We start from the raw sequence: 22,424 nt of genomic DNA on the forward strand, positions 1-22,424 counted from the left end.
CGAGCAGGAAAGCGGTGGAAACGGCCGAGATCCGGGTCGGTGGAACCGCGATCAGATCGCAGAGGGCGATCAAATACCTCGGCGTCCTAATCGACACACTGCTGTCATTCAGGGAGCACCTGGAGTATGCCCAGAAGAAGGCCAGCGGGACGGCAGGACGTCTCGCCCGCATACTGCTCAACACCAGAGGGCCCAAGCAGATCACCAGGAAGCTTCTGACGAGCGTCGTAACATCACAAATATTGTATGCGGCGCCGGTGTGGGCAAAAGCAGCCGCGACGAAATCCTATATGCGGGGCGTTGAGGTCACCTACAGACTGTGCGCTGTTAGGGTGGCGAGCGCGTTCAGGACGGTTTCGGACGACGCCGTTCTGGTGATAGCCGGCATGGTCCCCATGAGGGAGCTGGTCCGTGAGAAGGCGGAGGTTCGGTGTGCGCTGAGAAGTCACGAAGGACCAGGAGGCGGCGCTAAGGCCGAGGCGAAGAGCGCGGCTAGAGGAAGGAGCTACGAGAGCTGGCAGGCGAAGTGGGACGCCTCGTCCAAAGGGCGCTGGACGCACAGGCTGATCCCCAACCTAGTGGCATGGATGGAGCGGAAGCATGGTCAGGTGGATTTCTACCTGACCCAGGTTTTGAGCGGGCATGGTTGCTTCCGTAGCTACCTCAAGAGGTTCGGTCATGACGACGAGGATGGTTGCCCGGAGTGCGGTTCTGGAGTCGCGGAGGATGTATACCACATAGTTTTCGAATGCCGCAGATTCGACGAGGAGAGGGCCGCCCTGGAGGAGGTAGCAGGAGCGGAGATCAGGGTGGACACGCTGGTGCCGATGATGTTGGAGAATCCCAGGTTGTGGGAAGCGACAGCAGCATTCTCTGCCAAGGTGCTGAAGGCTCTCAGAGTGCTGGAGAGGGGTAGAAGGGAGCGGACGGGCTAAGAGGCCTACTATTGTGCGAAGCATTGCTTTCCGGCCGTACCGCACAATAAGGGCCCTTGCCTCGTTCCTAGTCTCTAAGTATTAATGTTACGTTAGGTGTTGTTTTATAAATAAATACGAATATAAAAAATCTCTCTCGCACTAACAGCACCAGGGACCTCGCACAGCAATAGCTCTCATAGTTTCTCCTCTCAATGTTCTCTATCCATACTAATTTCACACGACCAAAACAAGGATGAGGATAGAAAGCAATAGCAACTAATAAACATAGAGAACAAAGAGCAATGATGAAAGAGCGAATTTACAGTTAAACTACATTCCATGTCACGACAAGGCCATTCTGACTAACACACGTCCTCGTGTAGTTTTTGAATTCATTTGATTTATAACAAGATTTTTTTCTTCTTCTTTTCTTTAATTACATTTCAGCAAAATACTTTCAGACACATTCATTTTGTTACATAAATCTTACATTTGACTTATTATAAAATTAACTCAACTTATTTTATTTTTATTATTTTATTTTTTTTTTTTTTTTTTATCGTAAATCGGTCTTCTGCCAATACACCATTGTTTACATCAATTTCATCGTCTCTCTTAGACGGATAACCATTTCATCGTCAAATCTGTTTGATAACACGTCCCACATAGACGGTTCATACTTCGCCTCACATGGACGGTTCATACTTCGCCTCACATGGACGGCTCACACATCGTCTTGTATAGACGGATCACACATCATCGCACTTTCTGTCCCAATTGGACTTTCTGGCAGGCTCAAATCAATTTCTTCAATATCTAATTCTCTGGGTATTTGCCCATCTGGCATTTTTCGAACATCATCATGACAATATTTATACAAACGATTATTTTTCAATGACTTCAATGTGTACCTGTCGCCATCCAATACTTCTACAACCAAGAACGGGCCCTTAAATTTCGGATCTAAATTAGTTTGATGCCTTTCTTCGCTTCTTAACAGCACATAATCACCCACATTGTGCTTAACAACAGTCGCTTTACTTCTATCAAACCTGATCTTATCATAAGTGGCCAAGGATTTCATATTTTCAGATGCACGAGCTCTAACACTCACCAAATCGACCTCACACTCAGTTTCACAAGGGGGAACTAATCCTAAAGGTCGAGCTTCTTTTCCAATCAGCATTTCTAGCGGGCTTGCCTCGGTTGCGCGACTAATTGTACATTTCAATGCGAGTTGTACCTCGCCAAGAGCATTTTGCCACGATTGACCACTTGATTCAACTGCAGTTAATAAATTCTTTAGCGTGCTCATCACGCGTTCAACTTGACCGTTCGCGCGGCTCGCTCCTGTTGCAATTAAGTGGAGCTTCATTTTTTACGAAGAACAGAATTCCGAAAACTTGGAACTAGAGAAGCACCTGCCCTGGTCAGCTATAACACGAGTAATACAAGGAAATAGAAGACTTTATGGCTTTAATACTGCTTTCAGCATCTAACTTCAAAGTGTGATATAAATAAACGAATTTTGTGAAAGCATCAATTTGTACAATGACATACTCTTTCAGATCGCTTTTGCCACTTAGCTTTCCTGTTATGTCAATATGAACTGTATGCCAAGGTATATTAACTTTCGGAATAGGATGAAGTTCTGCTTGGATTTTTCCAGTAGGAGATTTGGCGGATCTGCAAGTTATGCAATTAGAAACAAATTTACGAACATACTTATTCATTTTGTCAAACCAATAATATTGATAAACCTTATCAAGTGTCTTTTGCCATCCCAAATGCATGATTGATTCGTGTACTTGGTTTATAACTGACCATTTAAATGCTCGCGGCACAACAGGGAGACAACGTGTTTTACCAGCTCTTTGTACTTTAGCCAAATCCTCAGAGAACTCGTTCGAATTTAGTTTATTTACAATTTCAACTATATCAGGATCTAAACGCTGTTCGGCAAGAAGCCAATCACTAGATATCTCAGCCAAGTTTATACGTTTTTCAGGGACTTTCTTTAATATCAAGTTGGAATCTGGCGATAACGGATTCCTTGATAAAAAATCAACATGGGCCATACGTTTTCCTTCTCTGTATTCAATCTCAAAATTGAATGATTGTAAGTAAGCCCACCAACGATGAACCCTGGGAGTCAAATCACTTTTAGTGCGCGAGGCTTTTAGCGAATTACAGTCGGTATAAACCACAAACTTACGCCCAAGTAAATAAAGCCGAAAATGTTTCACGGACTCAACAACAGCTAAAGTCTCCAGTTCATATGAATGATATCTAGATTCTGCAGAGGAGGTTGTTTTACTGTAATATTCAACCACGTGGGGCATATTTTGAATTCGATGTAAAAGCATAGCACCATACCCAAGAGCACTTGCATCTGTGTGCAACTCGATTGGGTATTGTGGATCAAAAATTACTAAGACTGGCTCATTTGTCAGAATAGTCACAATATTCTTTCTGGCTTTCTCCAACTCATCCGTCCAGGTAATATTGCCTTTTCCTGAGGAAATAGAGTACAAGGGTTTCATTATCTGAGAGAAATTGGGAAAAATTTACGAAAATATGATGCCAGACCGACAAACTGTCGTACACCAGAAACTGTTTGCGGAGGGGGCAAAGAGCTCAACGCTATTATCTTGCGTGAATTTGGTCGAACTTCCCCAGCTCGAACCTCATATCCCAAATAATTGACAGATGTTTTTAAGAAACTACATTTAGTCAAATTAAATGAGAAACCAGCTTGAATAAGGACATCTAAAACTATTCTCAGTCTCTCGAAGCCCAACTCTTTTGTTGGTGATACTACCAAAATATCATCCATGTAGACTATGACATACGAGTGAGCCAAATCCCCAAGTGCTTTCATAACTGCTCGCTGGAACACCGATGGCGCATTTTTGAGCCCAAACGGCATAGTCAAAAACTCGAATTGGCCATCAGGAGTCACGAAAGCAGTGCATTCCACAGAGTCAGCATGTATAGGAATCTGATGGAACCGGCTTGCCATGTCCAAACATGTGAAATAATTAGCGCCACGAAGTCTATCTATTTGGTCGCTAATTAGCGGCAAAGGGTATTTATCTGAAATTGTATTGGAATTTAATTCTCGATAATCGACACACAAACGATCCGAGCCGTTCTTCTTTTTGACAAGCAAAATTGGACTGGCAAAAGGGGAACAACTAGGGCGAATAATATTACACTTCATTAACTCATTCAATTTGCCACGAACTATTTCCCTTTCCTCAGGACTAAGCCTATAAGGACGCCTCTGAACTGTTTTGTTAGGGTCAACTAAACGAATTTTCATTACTGTACTGTACCTGTACTGACTCGGGTACACGGTGTCCCTTTAATAAATGCTGTAGAATATGTTTCAAGTAATTTAATCAAGTCATTTTTGCCATTGGCGTTTAAATCGGTATCAACATTGGTTAAACTGGCAGGCTCTTCAATTGTGGAGCAAACATTTACATTTTTTGATTTTACAATTTCAAACTTGTTTGATGATACAATAGCATTAAAGCCCTGATTGAGAATCTCTCGTCCAATTATTATATCGTCTTTCAAAATTTTATCTTGTACAACATGAAATAATATTTCAATAATGTTTTCGTTAATTAAAACTTCACTTAAAATTTGCAATGTGCTGCATATGCCAGCATCACCTATACCCTTTAACACTACAATATTGCTAATATATGCTAATTTCTTACTGATATTTTCGCTTATCAAAGAACACTCTGCTCCAGAGTCAAAACTAATTGGGTAGATCTCACCTCGTTGTACCATGTTTCCTTTTGGTTGCGACACAATACATTGGTTGACTGTCTTCTGTTGTTGGATCGCTCCTTGTTTGGATGTTGATCCATTGTTGGAACACTGGCTTGAAATATGCCCTGGTTGGCCGCATCGGTAACAAGTAACGCTCGACTTTTCACGTTGTGATTTCGTCTCGCCGCTGTGTCGCATTTTAATTCGGCATTCCGCAATTTTATGTCCCGCTTTTCCACAAAAATGACATATTACAGACAGAGTTCTTCTTCTTTTGTGGTCAGATCCAGATCCAGCAACATCATCGCGGCCGGCATGGCGCTTCTTATCAAATGTGAATGCCTTCAATTCCGATTGTAATTGGCTTCGTGTATGCACATTGGATGTAAGAATAACACGTTGCAAGCGATGATCTATATTTGCCATGTGCGCAAATACAACAGAGACAGCAATTTGCTCAGCATTCATATTTCGCCACTTCGAAGACAGGGCTGTCACCAACCGACTTGCGTAGACTGCATGACATTCGCCGTCAGTCGGGCGACTATTCAGAAAATTTAGGAACATAGCCGCTGGCGTTTCGTCACTTGCGAAGCGTTGTAGAAACAATTCTTGGAACTCCTTCCATTGCATGCCTGGGTACGAAATTTGTGTCAACCATTGCGAAGCAGTGCCATCCATGGAATTGCTAAGTGCCATAATTAGCTCACTGCCTTCCAAAGGCCGCTCCGATAATATTATGTTAGCGTCTGCGCCAGCAGTTTCAGGGTTGTATTTCGGCAAATTAACGCCACGTTTTTGCTGGTCGCGACCCACAGTATGCATAGTTTTTGCAAATTCCATCAAACTTCGGCTTTGCATTTCCAAGATAACGCGCCACTGCTCTTCCGAAAATGTAGGGGGTGGCACAGATCCCACTTCTGATGTCGGGTTTTCCTCAGATTGATTATTATCCATGTTGTTTAATTATTTTCGAACTGTGCCAATTCTTGCAAGTTCTGTACGTCTGCTACGTCTGCTACGTGTTGCTCGTCTGTACGTGTTGCTCGCAAAATTACTACTGCCGCTTCTTATTTCACAATCTGACGATCTGCCTCTCTCATATTGCAAACATATATAGTCATCTCTCTCGCACTAACAGCACCAGGGACCTCGCACAGCAACAGCTCTCATAGTTTCTCCTCTCAATGTTCTCTATCCATACTAATTTCACACGACCAAAACAAGGATGAGGATAGAAAGCAATAGCAACTAATAAACATAGAGAACAAAGAGCAATGATGAAAGAGCGAATTTACAGTTAAACTACATTCCATGTCACGACACATACATACATCTATACTTTTTTGGAAGCTTTGCAAACAATAAAAAATTCCAGTTACATAAATGTAAAAATTTGTTAAATCAAAAATACCACTTCCGATGCAGCAAATGAAGGGTTGAAGTTTTGTTCCTTCAGCGTAGCAATTTTCTGTTCGCTCTTTTATATATCCTTGGAGCTCAGCTGCAGAAAGCTTCACCACGTGGAACGCATTCCTGGAATCGGCGAAAGTGTGCTTTGCTGCTGTTTTGTTACCTTTCGTTTTCTTTCCTCTTGTGGTAGGTATTAAAAATGTGTAGGGGGCGTCCTGCCGCAAGATCCTGGATAAATGTAGCCCAAGTGAAATTTCCCACGTCGCAAGCGAAGTTGAAGAGTAAGGCGGGGGCGTCGTGGGTAATTCAAATCGTCAGCTTTATTGCGCTGCATACATGGTACTAAATACAAGCTTAAACTAAAACCGAGCTCCCGGCCGCTTTGCTCTCCCAAAACGAGCGCGGGAGATCGCCGACGGTCGGCAACTTAGACCTGAGAGTCGGAGCGCGAGAGCAAGGGAGGCGCGCGCGGCAGAGCTCAGAAAGCTCCGCGAGCAGAGGCGGCACAGTGGGCCCCCCCCCCCCCTTGCAATCGCTCGGGTTGCAACAAGGTCGTTGCGGCTATGGTTGGTGGCAGGCTCCGGAGACGACCCATCTAAAAACGGTGCTTTGGGCCACTGGCAGTCCGTCCTGGATTTTAACGAACCCTGGCTGCATCACTCGCGGATACATGTCCGCGCCGAGGACCACAGAGATCGTAGCCGGTAAGTAAAAACGCTCGTCCGCCAACGTGATGTCCCGGAAGTGGGTCCGCACCGATTCAGGCATGCTTCTATCTTAGCCAAGAGGGTGGACAGCTCTTCAAGGGTGTATTTCCATGTTGCCGTTTTGACACCTGCTTCCCACAGGCCTCCCATGTGGGGGGCTCCCGGAGGAATGAAATGCCAGATAAGCTGTTGATGGCTATAGGCACTCGTTACACCCCCTTTAAGCCTTGAAGAAAATCACGGGAGAGTAGCGTCGCAGCCCCTACAAAGGTCTTCCCGTTGTCCGACTGCACTTGACGGGGGCATCCTCTTCGGGACACGAACCGAGCGAAAGCGGCGAGGAATTTCTCCGTCGTAAGGTCCGAGGTAGGCTCTAAATGGATGGCCTTAGTTGAGAAGCACACGAACACCAAAACATATCCCTTTGTAATGAGACAGGCCCGGCCCGTGTAGTTTTTAATGTCGAAGGGGCCGGCGTAGTCCATACCGGTGTAGGTGAAGGGACGCGAGAACGACGTCCGTTCCTTGGGCAATTCTCCCATGAGTTGCGTCTGCACCTTCTTCTGGTGAATGACACACACTTTACACGAACGGATGACGAACTTCACCAGATTCCTTACCCTCGGAATCCAAAATTTGGAGCGGATCAGACAGATCATTAGCTGATTACCGCCGTGCAGTGTTATGCGATGCGTAAAGTGGACAAGTAGTCGGGACAAACGGCAATTGTACGGAAGGATTAGCGGATGCCGCTCGTCATATTGGAAAAGATCGGAGGTCGTGCCCCGGCCGCAGGCTCTCATGAGCTCCTGTGCGTCAATAAACGGGTTCAAATTTTGAATGGGACTGGATGCCGGTAGTGGTCGATCGTGGCTTAAGCAGCTGATCTCAGGGGTGAACGCGCTGCGATGCGCAGCCGCCACCAGCAGTCGTTCGGCCGAGGCAATCTCGGTAGCCGTCAGGGGATCCTCAGCCGGAACCTTCGTCAACCAGGGGGTCCCATGCCACCACAGCTGACTGTTTGCGAGGTCTTGAAGCGTTAAAGACCACCCACACCTTGGTGGTCGTACTTTCGGGTTTGCAAACCGCGATCATGTGCCCCAAGTCAAGGTATTCCCGAATCACCGCGTCATACCTGGCTTTTAGGGGCGGGTCCCTTTTCAGGCGCTGCTCATTACGCAGGAATTGGGCAAGAGCAAAGGATCGTGAAGATGCTAATTCAGAACCATGGTCTCAGGGTCACGCAAGGGAAGCGACACGACATACCTGCCACAACCGTCCCTCTCAATAGTCCGGACAAAATTGAGTTCGCAGACTTCATCCGATTTTGGGCCGATTCGTGTTGACACTTCCTCCACCTGCCAGAATTTGGTCAGGAGCTTATCCAGCGAGTCGGCCGGGGCGCAGGACACTCGTGTGGAAAAGGCAGACAGACTGCGGGGAGTGGCCGGAGACAAGGGCCCTGTCAACACCCATCCAAAAATGCTCTCCTGGCCGAGAAGCGACCCGCAGATGTTAGCCTTGAAGTTGCCGAGGAGGACTGACAGGAGAATGTCAGCTCCCGCGGAATCGGGTACGAGGGCAGATTGCCGGACAGCTGCGGGAGAACGTAAGCTGCGGCTTTAAGTTGTAACCCGGGTCTGACTGAATAGAAAAATGGCACATTTTGGTGGACTGAGCGGACACAGACTGATTAAGGCCGGAAACTTGGGCTTGGATCGTCTTGAAGGGAAGCTTAACCAGGTTGAACAGCCGCTCCGTAATGAAAGTCGCCTCGGACCCCGAGTCTATTAAGGCTCGCGCTTGGAAACTGCACCCCAAATGGCACACAGTGATAAGGGCGGTGCCCAACAGGACGGCTCCTGAGCCGGAAGCGAAACACACCTGTACATCTGAGTGCTCGTCTGTATCTCCCGTCCCTCTGGTAGTAGGCCCGGGCCGGGGCCTGGTCGACGCCAACGGATTTGGACCGGTTGCAAACGGATTACCGCGGTGCAGAAGCGTGTGATGACAGCTGTGGCAGGTGGAGCAGCTGTGAGCACTGGGGCAGTCCCGCTGCTGATGCCCTCGTGCAAAACAGTTCAGGCAGAGCTGCTTTCTCTTAATGTATTCGGAACGCCCACTCACGTCCATCTCAAGGAACCGTGGACATAAGCGCACGGGGTGGTTATCTTGGGAACAGAGATCGCACCCCTTGGAGGCTGGAGCCACTCGGGTCTCGTACGAGTTGAGCCTGCGAACCGGAGCGCTCGTGGGTGCCAATCTGACATCGTCGATGGCCTCCAGAGTGCTATGACGCTCGGTCAAGAAGGCATCCAACTCCTTCCAGGTCGGGATCTCGGCTTTGTTGTGGATGGATTGTTCCCACAGAGAAAGGGTTACTTTGGGAAGCTTTGAGGAAACCATATAAACCAACAGACAATCCCAAGCCTCAACTTGAATGGAGGACATTTCCAGCGCGGTCAGGCAGCTTGCCTTGCAGTTCCTTCAGCGCGACTGCCGATTCTTGAGGGACAGCCTGGATGTTGAAAAGGATTTTCAACTGGCACATGTAGGGGGAGAATCGTTCAGTCTCCAGGGCGCCCGGAGTGTGGATCGTAGCCTCGAAGTGGCTAACCCGATCTGTGGTGGCAATGAAGCGCTTGAGAGCGGCATCTATCGCATTCTGAGCCATTTTTGCAGCTGACCGAGTTGTTACCGGCGAGGAACCGCGAATGGTATCGACAGACTCGTCGCTTTTTGCCCTTGAGATGGCCGTAGTAGCCCTTGGCTTCAATTGGGACGCCCGCGGAGATGCGGATTGGGACCTGTCCAAACGGATGGATGGGATCGGACGCGGTTTTTGTCGTCTCCCGTGGGCATTCTCGGAATAGAATGCTGTAGATCAGGACTTGTCGACTGTAGGACGAGAGGACGGTCACACTAACGCGCAGTCTGGGTCGCCCAAAACGGATAAAGTGGAGAAAAGAAAAAAAATAGATGAACCTCGACCACAAGGCTTGACGCTCGGATCGAGGAAGCCGACTGAAATGTCAACAACCGCCTCAGTCGCAGATCGTGGGGGGGGAGTTCGGATTCGAGTGGTAATGGGAATTGTCTCGCAACCCGAACACAAAATAATTTTTTTTTTTTAATTTTTAATTAGCCGCGAATGTCTCTGGTTTGAAACCGTGTGGAATTAAAAAAAAACTCGATTTTTTTTAGCTGAACTGCTTGCTGGGTGATGCCGTCGGCAAAGCAGTGTATATTTGAGGAACCCAATAATTAAACGGCCAAACCAACAACAACTCGCCGGCTGTGACGACTAAGTGTAAATATAATTAAACACCTGCCGTTGCAGTAGCAGATCGTGTGGGCGGGAGTTCAGATTTTTTTTCTCTTTTGTATTGGTAACTGTCTCGCAACCCGAAAACAAAATAATTTTTTTTTTTAATTTTTAATTAGCCGCGAATGCCTATAGTTAGAAGCCGGAAAGGAGGAATTAAAAAACTCGATACTTAGTAGCGGAACTGCTTGCTGGGTGATGACATCGGCAAGGCAGTGCGTATGTGAGGGGCCCAAGAATTAAACGACCAAACTAACAACTCGCCGGCTGTGGCGGCTAAGTGTAGAAACAATTAAACACTTGCCGTTGCAGTCGCAGATCATGTGGGAGGGAGTTCGGATTTTAGTTGTGTTGGTAACTGTCGCGCAACCCGAAAACAAAATAACTTTTAATTTTTAATTAGCCGGGAATGCCTATTGGTTGAAGCCGTAAAGGTGGAATAAAAAGAACTCGATTCTTTGTAGCGGAACTGCTTGATGTGTGATGCCGTCAGCAAGCAGTGCGTATGTGAGGGACCCAAGAATTAGGGCAACAACAACACGGCCGTGTCGGCGGCTAAATTGACGACAATAAAAAAAAACAAAAAAAAAAACAACCCTCGTTTGTGTTTGGGTTTTGCTGCTCCGCTCAGAGTAGTGCGAAGCTTGCCCGATATATGTACGTATGTAAAATGATTGATCGCGCGTAGCTTGCCCAATAAATATGTATGTATTGTAAATTTATATAGATAAAAGATGGGATAATTTTAAATCCTTGGTTCATTTTATTTTCTTTAAAAATTTGTAGGTGGCGGATTTTGTTTCGTCGGCATTGTTCGGCTGTGGAATGTATCAGTGCAGGTGCTTGTACACGCTCTAGGCACAAAGAGGAGACTAGAAAAAAAAAAGACAAATAATTACTTGATATGCCCTTATGCGGGCGTGTGTATATGTATATGGATGTAATAGCTGGGAGATCGGTGCTCAGCGCAGAATAGCGCGAAGCTTGCCCAATATACATATATGGATGTATGTAGAATATGTAGGGTTTGTATTGGCACAGTGGAGCGTCGAGTAGTGGACTGTATTGAATTGTGCGAACAAAAAAAATTTGTAGAGAAAATTAGCGAAAAGAATAGCGTGACAGCGGCGGACTGTTCGGCGAGCAGGGTGAATTCCGCAACAAGCGCACACCGGCTGCCCGATATTAATTATGCCTTTCTTTTGGTAACACAGTTTCCCTGTTCACGGAGGACTTTTTTTTTTGTACGGAAATATTAGCACAAGTGTAGAATGCGTGTGTGTGTATGTTTCTGCACATAGGCCTAGACCGTTGGCAAGTGGATGAGCAACGGGGAATCGAAGAGACGGCGAGGAAGATGGCGGCGCACACAAAACGGACACGGATGGAAAATTTCGAAGTTCGGAGGCGAATAGCAAGTGAAATTTCTCACCGCCGCGGTGTCAGGAAAAAAACTCGGACGGGGAGTTGACACGAAGAAAAACAATAAATTTTTCAGCGGTGCGACCGAATTTAAATATTCGGCCCACTGTTACAAAACCGGCAGCGAGAACGAAAAACGGAAGAGGTCGTACTTATCTTGGCGGCCAGTTGCCGGGAACTGCTGGTAAGACGGCGGAAGGATATCCTGTAGAAATTCGGCTCGAAGGACCAAAATGTGTAGGGGGCGTCCTGCCGCAAGATCCTGGATCAATTTAGCCCAAGTGAAATTTCCCACGTCGCAAGCGAAGTTGAAGAGTAAGGCGGGGGCGTCGTGGGTAATTCAAATCGTCAGCTTTATTGCGCTGCATACATGGTACTAAATACTAGCTTAAACTAAAACCGAGCTCCCGGCCGCTTTGCTCTCCCAAAACGAGCGCGAGAGATCGCCGACGGTCGGCAACTTAGACCTGAGAGTCGGAGCGCTAGAGCAAGGGAGGCGCGCGCGGCAGAGCTCGGAAAGCTCCGCGAGCAGAGGCGGCACAGTGGGCCTCATCTAAACACAGCATGAATGCACATCCATATAAGTATTTCCTTTGAAGCTATGTGGAAAGTAAAATATATATAAAATTCTTATAATAATATAAGAATATGAAAATATATACCTTCTGACTGCAACTCTATGCCACTTGAATAACTTAAACTTTGTTGTTATATATTTTTTTCGTTTTCTGTGTTGTTCATGTTGGTCTTCCTTCTGTATTCTTGCATTTGGCTTTCACATTGTTCATAGTAACTACTATACAGTAAGCCGCCAGGTTTTTTCCCAGTGTTCTTGAGATAATATGTTTCCTAGAAAATAAAATTTTAAAAAAATTCATAATTTGTATAAATAATATACTTACAACTGTCTCCGAAGCAAAAATTTGCACTATTTGCATACAAACGTCATGTAGGATAGTTTGCCTCGGGTGTATACTGTTTGCAAGAAAATAGTCCACGATAACACGGGTTAATTCCTTTCTGGTTCGTGCGTTTAGGGTTTTTAGGTCTCGAAAACTATTTAGGATTAGTTTTCCCCTGTCACTCTCGGCAATTATTTTGCCTATTTCCACATGTGAAGTCGACTCTAAAACAAAACTTTTTGGTGCGGGTTGAGGAAAACCGACTTCACTCTGAAAAAAAAAAATTAAGAATTGTCTGAATCTGATCGCTAAAAAGAGTGCGAGACAAAAAAACACGAGGCCATGACGTCATAAACACAATGACGCAATTATGCAGCAACACATATACATATACATACATATGTACATGTATGTAATTTTGTGTTCTTCCGTTTTTTACGTCTTTAAATAAAGGATACAAGTGCGTACATACATATGTATATAGTGAAGTGTTTTAAAATTGTGAGTCGAACGAATGTCCCGTCAGTTGACTAAGGACAACGCTAAGTTGAATTAAAACAAACGAATATTCCGCTTCACGTCTTTATTCAATTGATCTCAGCTTAAGACTAAATTATTGTGACAAAAATCTTACTTCTACTGCCCTTTGTTTACAAGAGTTGGGGAGCGAGATCGCCCGCTTGGGATATTGATTGAAGAATTATTTATGTTATAGAGAAGGAGCATTGCTTGCTCCGGATGTGGATTGTTTACATTGGTTCAGCGTGGGATCGCCTACGCTGCAGATTCATATTTCTTGGAACTTAACAGAATTTGTGAATATGTCACTTCCCTCCCCTTAAAAGGGTTGCCTATGATTGGGCTGGCATTTCAGGGTACAATGCAGGCAACTGATTTTGTACCGGTTCTATTTCTTGTTGTGGTTCTTGATTATTTTTTGCTTGTTTTCTAAATTTTGTATATAAAAAGGTAAGTGGATTTTGTGTATACAATTTTGATAGGACAACAAAAATAATAAGAACGATAACAACTAATATTATAATTACGTAAAGTGTGGTATTATTTTCTGAAATTAGTTTTAAAACGTCATTATGTTCTACTATTTTTATCTTAGTAACATTAATCGGTGAATACAATGCTGTTAAATCAAATTCTGGACTTAACGAATTTTCGCTTAAAATAACATTTCCAATTTTAACTCTACATTGTTTTATTCTAATAATTTTACTTCCATTTATTTTAATATCGCCATTTAATTCTTGACAATTTTGTTCGATTGTAGTTTCAGTTAGATTCCATGTAAGTATAATATTTGGTTCTACATATTGAATCATTTCTTTTGTAGGAGTTGGTATAAAATTACAAATTGGATTTTTACGCTTAATTATATTTTTAATGCATTCATTATTAACTTCTTTATTGTCTTGATTATAAATTTTATTCTTATCTTCAAAATATGATTGTTGATCTGAATAGTCTAACTGATATCCATTATGGTCGGGATAAGGAATTATTTTAATGGTGTTAATGGTTTTGTGGTTAATAGGGATATGTGAAATAAGTAACAATTCGTTATTTTTGTAGTCAATCCACGTAGATGTTTTGATTAAAAGTATATTTTGGCTGTTAATGCGTTCTAGTTTGTCGTAATTGAGTAACTTTGGGTTAAAAAGTGAATAATAGAAATAACATCATCGTACAGAAGATTCCTGTGGAAGTTTAACGGTATTAGTTTTCTTTTGTTTCTTAAATTGTGTTTTGTAGTATTGGGTTTCCCTATTTCGATTGGTAATTTTGTAATGGTCTTCGTCTATTTTTTCTACATTTTTATTTGCTTTAAATGGATTTTCTAATTTTCCCTTTTGGAGTGGACCTTTTCTGTATCTAGTGTCAATGTTAAATTCCTGTCGATCTTCATTTATTTTATCTATTTTCCTTTCTTTAATATTTTGAGTGTTTAATATTAGATGTCCAGCGTATAAGAATATTTGAGCAGGTGTTTGTCCAGTGGTGTCATGTTTTATTTTATGATTGTATGTGTAAAGAATTGTCTTTATCTTGCTTAATTTTACTTCTTCATCATCGGATGAGTTGATTATTCGGATTTTTTCATTTATTGTCTTATGTAGTCTTTCGACGTCTGCTACACCGGTTTTTGCCGTGTTAAGTTGTAATTCAATTCCTTCTGCTTCAAGCCATCGCTTTAGAGTCAAGCTGGTGAAAGCTCCGTCTCTGTCTGCCTTTAGTAATTTGGGTTTACCTAACTGATTAAAAATGCGCATTAGTGCGTTCCTGCATTCTATCCAATCCTTTGATTTAATATGTTCAAGTGTAGCGAATTTTGAATAAATGTCAATGCAACTGATGTAATGTTTTCCCTCAGATGAATAAATATCTACCACAAATTTGTCTCGACAATGTTCAGGGTTGGGTGTGATTTTAAGAGGCATTTTGGTATTTCTGTGTTCTGTTTTAGCCAAATTGCATATGTTGCATTCATTTATTATATTCTGAATTAATAGTTGGCTATTTGGAAAAAAGTGATTTTCTTTGAATAATTTAGTCAATTTCTGTATACCTGGATGTAAAAGTTTTTCATGTGATTGAAGTATAATTTCTTTGAATTCGGCGTATGAACAAACATTCTTTAATAAGTGGAGGCTGCGAATTACTTTAGTGTAAGTGGTATTAATAATTTCTCTGTGTGCTCTTTGAATGATTTCAAAATCTACATCGCTTTCAATATGAATAGTAATGTTTCTATGAATAAAATGATCAAGTAAAATTTGTTTGGCTTTGTCGAGTGTCATTACATTATATTGAATTGTTGTAATGGAGTTACCGAATATTGTTGAATGCTCTACTTTATTGTTATCGGATTTAATGAAAATTATTTGTTTTTTGAAATAGTTTATTGGTTTTTCTGTTAAATGAATTAGGTTACTATTATCTTCTTCTGCACTATGTTGAGTAACTTCACTATGGTGATTTTCTTCAATTTTAATTCTTGATAATGCATCGGCAACTGAATTTTCTTTCCCTTTAATATAGTCTATTTTAAATTGGTATTCGTTTAACTTGGCTTTCCATCTTTGTAACTTGGCATTTGGTTCTTTTAAAGTATGCAGCCATCTAAGAGGTTGATGGTCACTAGCAATGAGAAAATGTCGTCCTAGTAAATAATGTCGAAAAGTTTTAGTGGCCCAAACAATGGCAAGTAATTCCTTTTCGATAGCACTGTAATTTAATTCATGTTCATTAAGTGTTCTGCTAATAAAGGATATAGGATGACCATTTTGAGAAAGTACGGCTCCAAGGGCTAGATTACTGGCATCTGTGGTTAAAGTGAATTTTTTTTCGAAATCGGGTAATTGGAGAATTGGTTCTCTAATTATTAATGTTTTAAGTTTTTTGAATGCTTCTATGAAGTCGATATTTTGTGTACCTATTTTTGCTAATTTTTTTAAACATTTGGTCATTGGTTTTGCTATGTCTGCGTAGTTTGGGATAAATTTACGATAATAACCGGTTAATCCAAGGAAAGCTCTGATCTCTTTTACTTTTGTTGGAATTGGATATGAAACTATGGCTTTAACTTTAAGGGGGTTTGGTTTTATACCATTGGGGGTTACGATGTGACCAAGAAAACTAGCTTCCTTTTTTAAGAATTCACATTTGTCTAACTGTAACTTTAAATTTGCTTCTGCAAGTTTGGAAAAAACTAGCTGTAATGAATTTAAATGTTCGGTAAGGGATGTGGAAAAAATTATTATGTCATCTAAATACACTAAACAGTGTTTATTAAGCAACGGTCGAAGGATATTATTCATACACCTTTGAAAAGTAGCAGGTGCATTTCTAGGGCCAAATGGCATTCGAAGGTATTCGTAATGACCGCTTTTGGTGGAGAATGCAGTTTTAGGTATTGATTCTGAGTCCATTTCTATTTGATGAAATCCCTTTGCCAAATCGATAGTTGTAAAATATTGGCATTTACCTAGTTTACCAAGGATTTCGTCCATGTTTGGTATTGGATATCTGTCGGGAATAGTTATTTCATTTAGCTTTCTATAATCAATTACTACTCTATACTTAATTTTTCCAGATGCATCAGGTTTTTTGGGTACTACCCAGGTAGGACTATTGTATGGTGAATTACTTTCCCTAATTAATCCCTGATTAAGCATTTCCTGTACTTGGTTATCAACTTCAATTTCGTGCGCTTGAGCAAGTGGGTACTGTTTTGAATAAATTGGGGAGTTATGTGTTGTATTTAGTACGTGTTTAATGGTATTTGTAAATGTTAGATTGTCTCCTTGGTTGGTTCTATTGGCTTTTGGATATAAAAATTTTGGTTCTTTTCTGACTTTGAAGTTATTAATTTATATGTTTTATCAAAAAGGGTAACTGTACTATTTTTGTAATTTATAATTGATTGTGCATTTTTCAACAATTTTCTGCCAATTAGTATATCATAATTATTAGAAAAATTGTGTATATAAAATGGTTCAGTTGTTTTAAAAATACTATTGCTGGGTAACATAATTAAATTGTTCAATGTAATGGGGCCATTTGATGTCAAAACTTCGCTTATAGTATTTTGAATAGGAAGGCAAAATATATTTTTATTTATCATATTTATTGTGGATCCTGTGTCTATAAGGCAATTGTATGTGCAACCTTTGTATGCTATTTCTATGTATTGGTGTTGTCCGGGGCTGTTAACCGAAAATTTTCGTTTGGTTCTGAGCTATTTAGATTTTGTTCATCTTTATTTTGGGTGTATTGGACCTGTTGTTGCTGTTGTTGTTCATTAATCAACCTATGGTATTGATTGTGGTCATAATACTGTTGTTCATAATAATTAGGTTGTATTTCTTCGTATTCGTGTTCGTGTGCGTCTTGAAATCTTAATTCGTCAATAGACATTTTGGTTTGTTCACTGTCCGATGGTCTTAGTCGTTTGGTAACCGGAAAGTTAGTATTTTTAGATGAAGAGGGTTGTTGTTGTTGAGGGTATGTATTTCCTTTAAAATGTGCTGTTTGAGGATTTTGAATTTTATTTGAATATTGTGGAAAAGGATTTTTGTGAGTAAATGATTGTGTGTTCATGTATTGGTTGGGTCCGAAATGATTTGGCCACATAGTTTGGTTGTTAGGTATCTGTTGTGTATAGGTGGGTCTAAACGATTGTGTGTATTGATTAAAATTAGGTTGGAATGGTTGAGAATATTGTGGGTAACTTGGTCGATATTGGGTTTGTGTATTTGTATTGAATTTGTGTGGTTTAGAATTTTGATTAGGGTTTGAGTTTTTATTACGATTTTCTGGAATTTATTTAATTCAAAATTAACATGTTCTTCATATATTCCCTCATTTTGTGCGATAGTGATTAATGATCTTAAGTCTTCAATGTTATGATGAGCCAAAATAGTGAATAATTGTATTGGTAATTTTCTGATCAATATTTTAATGGAATCTTTAATCGCCTGAAGATAAATAAGAAAGTCTGGCTGGTTACCTTCTAGATGCAATTTCGAAATTAGTATTTGACGTCGTCTTTCTGCTTCTTCGCAGAATGCTCTCAGATTTCCCTTGTAAGGTGTCTCCCTGAAGTTCTCCAGCAGTTTGTAGTTCGGTGTTTGGGGTTTAAATTCTGCAACTAGTCTCGATCTAAGGGTAGGCCAATCTTCAATGTTCGGAAGGCCCAATGATCGTGTTACGTGTCCGTCCAAGTTTCTTTCGATGGCTCCAAGAAGAATCCTCTGTTGTCGCACATCATTAGTTTGGTAGAGTGAAATTACATAGTCCACTCTGCTGACGAAAGTGTAGAGAGTTTCTGGATCACCCTTAAAAGGCATGATGTCTTTTAGTTGCCGACGAGCTTCAGCAAGGTTGTTGTCGCTTAGTGCAACGATTTGGGGTGCGGCGATAACTGGTTGTGCCATTGTTACAGTAAATTTGTTGTTATGGTAAAATAAAAATTTATTTTAGTTTATTTTTGATTTCACTTTTTAAAGTTGAAGTGTTTGTTTAAATTAATTTTCTTAAAATTTATTTGTTTTTATTAACTTTTAGGTGCCGTTGGACTTATTGTGTTTTTGTTTTGTTTTGTTCTTCCACTTTTTGTTGGACAACCGAATTGGAATTATAATCCAAGTTGAAGTGTTTTAAAACGTTTTGCGTAATTATTTTTCAAGAACTGAATTATAAAATTTAATTTATTTTTCACTCGAGGTTCTTTTTTTCGGATACTTTTTGTATCCTACCGACTGCGCCAGTGAAGTGTTTTAAAATTGTGAGTCGAACGAATGTCCCGTCAGTTGACTAAGGACAACGCTAAGTTGAATTAAAACAAACGAATATTCCGCTTCACGTCTTTATTCAATTGATCTCAGCTTAAGACTAAATTATTGTGACAAAAATCTTACTTCTACTGCCCTTTGTTTACAAGAGTTGGGGAGCGAGATCGCCCGCTTGGGATATTGATTGAAGAATTATTTATGTTATTGAGAAGGAGCATTGCTTGCTCCGGATGTGGATTGTTTACATTGGTTCAGCGTGGGATCGCCTACGCTGCAGATTCATATTTCTTGGAACTTAACAGAATTTGTGAATATGTCACTATATGTGTATGTGTATATTTGTGCGCATATCTTAAATTCTGATGTTGCTATATACATATGTATATACGTGTTGGTGCATAATTGCATCGTCTTTTTTGACACATAGAACCCTAACCAAAGACAACAGAATTTAAAATATGCGCGCAAATACTACTTATTGCAAATAATATAGTGTAAACTCTACGGACTTTTATTTAATTGAAACTGCGATGGATGCTTTAAAATTAACAATCTTTAATATTTGCACTTATTGTCCATGGCGTCTCCCTTTCTAAAGTGACCGTCCACTGGCGTCTCTTAAAATCTAGCTTTTACATCGAGGACTTATCGATATACTTAACGATATCTTATAATAATATGGTTACACTAGGGCGCGTAAATACGATGTTTACATTCGGGCAACCTGACATTTGATCGACCTCGATCATAAGCACAATCCTATAGTCTTAGTACACAGTTGCAACCACTGTTTCAGCCTAACAGCATCAAGGATTCCTTTGTATGGGAATTGCGTCAGCTGACAATTATCTATATCTCTTATTTCATAACGGTCGTTGGGAAATACCCGATTTATCTTATATGGGCCGCGATACTTAGGTGCAAACTTTTTACAATGCCCTGAAGTCACATCGACATTACGGATAGCAACAAAATCGCCTACATCATACAACGGAGGTGCCTTATGCCTTAATCTGTGTGCAGATTCATTTCGAATTTGTGACTGGCGTATTCTATTATTTGCCTCGTTCCTTATCCCTTACAGTATCCAAACATCGCGTTTTTGTCAAACTAAGCTTATCTTCCAAATACTCAGTTAATTCATCCAATATTGGGCCACGCTGCTCGCATCCGAATAGTAACACACTAGGGGTCTTTCCGGTACTACACTGAACGGAGTTGTTTATAGCAAATTCAACACGGTTAAGTAACTTATACCAGTCGCTTTGATCCAAAGGCTCTGATAGTTTTCCCAGCATCGGGGTTAGAACACGGTTCACCCGTTCAACTTGCCCATTTGCCTGCGGGGCCGCCGTAGCCACTTTAATATGCTCTATATTCCTAGACTCAAGGAATGCTTTAAACTCAAAGGAAGTGAAACAGGTGCCTCTATCAGAAATAATTCTCCGGGGTCGACTATAATATTCGAAATATTTCTCTAAGGAACAGTTCACTTCTCTAGTACTAGTAGAGTTGACAGGATATAATTTCACAAACTTCGTAAAAGCATCAATGATAACTAACAAATGTTTCCTCTTCGAATTAATGGACGGAAGGGGACCTAGGTGATCAATATGAATTGTATCGAACGGGATTGGAGCTTTAGATATACTATGAAGCGTTTTGTTATGAATACCTTTAGGAACTGAATGTAGAATACATTGTAAACAATTCTTGATAAACAGATTATTGGATTTTTATCTTCCCAAATGTATTCCCTAGTCCACACTTCACTTTTAAATAAATTATAACGCAGGATTGATTTGGTTTTCTTTGATTTTAATTTTGGACTTATTTCGTTCACACTGCAACACCATCACCAGCCAACCGGAAAAGAGACAGATCAATAGTGTGACCGTCGTACGTTTTCATTTACATCTTAAAATACTAGAAAAAGGATAAATACTTAAATGATATTTTTGTCTTAGGAACAGGGGTATTCCTACACGCCCCCTCAAAAATAGCATTTAAAAATTATTAATAACATAAAGAATTCATTTGAAATGGGTGGTGTGCATTCTGGGGAGTATTACAAAAATTGATCCAGCATTTGCTGCGAGGATTGGGAAAACCCAGATAAAACCCAATCAGATCAATGTATTATATAATAAAATTAACTTAATACGTAGTATTCATAACGTAAACATTTTCAAAACAAAATATTAAACAATAGTAACAGAATAATGAAATTAAAAATTTAACAAGGAACTTCAGTTACAAAACTTTTGGGATATTGTGCAAAATATAAATATATATATATGTATATTACATATCTAATTATATATGTGTTTCTTCATTGTTGTTGTCGTAGAGTTTAGTCTTCTTGTAGTCCAATGTTTGCTCTTAGGTCCATAAATCTTCCAGAAGGTAATGGCTTCGTGAAGAGATCTGCCAGCTGTTTTTCTGATGGAATATACTCAATGGAAATAATATTATTCTCTATTTGCTCTCTCGAAAAATGATACTTAATATCAATATGTTTTGACCTCTTATGACAAGAGGGATTGCTGGCTATACTAATACAACCCTGGTTATCTTCAAGTATTTTAATTGGCTTATCAAGTTTCATATTTATGCTTTCTAAGAGGGATTTAAGCCATAATGCTTCTCTTACGGCTTCAAAAAGGGCCATGTATTCTGCTTCAGTGGACGAATCTGCTACAGAATTCTGCCTCTTTGTATTCCAACAAATTACATTTGAATTAAACATTTTAAAAAGATAACCAGTTGTACTTTTTCTGTCATTCTCATTTCCGCCCCAATCTGAGTCAACATAGCCAACAAATATATGTTCATAATTTAAATTTTTCTTAAAAATTAATTTCATATTAATATTTTCTTTGAGATACCTTAAACCCCTTTTTAAACACTGCCAAAGTTCTATATTATTTTTGTTAGTATATCTACTTAGGATATTAATGGCAGTAGCTATATCAGGGCGTGTACAAAGCATTAAGTACATTAAACTACCAATGAGATTGCGACAAGGAGCCTCGTATTTGTCGTCTGAATTTAACATTTCATAATCTAGGTTACTCGGAAGAGGAGTATTCACAGATTTGCATTCTTCCATATTGAACTTAGTTAAAACCTTTTTAATGTAAGCAGACTGGCTTAAGGATATCTGATCTTGGCCTATTTCTATTTTCATTCCAATAAAGTATCGTATTTCGCCCAAGTCAGTCATTCTAAATTTTGTCATTAGGTATTGTTTAAAATTTTCTAACCCTTTTATGTCAGATGTTGCTATAACTAAGTCGTCCACATATAATAATATATAGATATTATTCTTAATATCGCCTCTATCTTGAACATATATACATCGATCAACAGGTGAATTCTTAAATCCACGTTCTTTTAATGCCTGCTCAAATACTTGAAACCAGCATCTAGCTGCTTGTTTTAGACCATAAATTGCCTTGTTTAATTTGCACACATGCTCATAATTGCAAACAATTCCTTGAGGTACTTTCATGTATATTTCTTCTTTCAGTGTACCATTAAGAAAAGCAGTTTTAACATCCATGTGATGTATATTAAAATTGTATTGATTTGCAATAGATAAAATAAAACGGAAACTCGAAATTCTAGCAACAGGGGCGAAA

The 22,424-nt window shown here is 40.6% G+C and overlaps 2 protein-coding genes and 1 long non-coding RNA gene across 3 annotated transcripts; 1 reads left to right on the forward strand and 2 right to left on the reverse strand.

Moving 5' to 3' along the window:
- Nucleotides 1-442: 442 nt before the first annotated feature.
- LOC147643085 (uncharacterized) lies at nt 443-1,058 on the forward strand. Its single transcript, XM_086836671.1, has one exon. It carries the CDS (start codon nt 588-590, stop codon nt 933-935), a length of 348 nt encoding a protein of 115 aa, XP_086692797.1. The 5' UTR covers nt 443-587; the 3' UTR covers nt 936-1,058.
- Nucleotides 1,059-7,035: 5,977 nt separating this feature from the next.
- On the reverse strand, nt 7,036-9,500 carry LOC147643086 (uncharacterized). The gene is made up of 4 exons (XM_086836875.1): nt 9,276-9,500; nt 8,517-9,217; nt 8,093-8,446; nt 7,036-7,843 (listed from the first exon to the last, which is right to left on the reverse strand). Exons 1-4 carry the CDS (start codon nt 9,498-9,500, stop codon nt 7,036-7,038), a joined length of 2,088 nt encoding a protein of 695 aa, XP_086693001.1.
- A 2,402-nt stretch (nt 9,501-11,902) lies between these two features.
- On the reverse strand, nt 11,903-19,379 carry LOC147643087 (uncharacterized). Its single transcript, XR_015272544.1, has 4 exons — nt 19,290-19,379; nt 12,476-12,745; nt 12,236-12,422; nt 11,903-12,172 (listed from the first exon to the last, which is right to left on the reverse strand). It is a non-coding gene; the product is annotated as an uncharacterized LOC147643087 (long non-coding RNA).
- Between the last annotated feature and the right edge of the window lie 3,045 nt (nt 19,380-22,424).

The sequence above is a fragment of the Drosophila serrata genome, unplaced genomic scaffold (assembly GCF_035046125.1).
Source record: "Drosophila serrata isolate PLE 108 unplaced genomic scaffold, ASM3504612v1 contig_293, whole genome shotgun sequence".
Classification (NCBI taxonomy): domain Eukaryota; kingdom Metazoa; phylum Arthropoda; class Insecta; order Diptera; family Drosophilidae; genus Drosophila; species Drosophila serrata.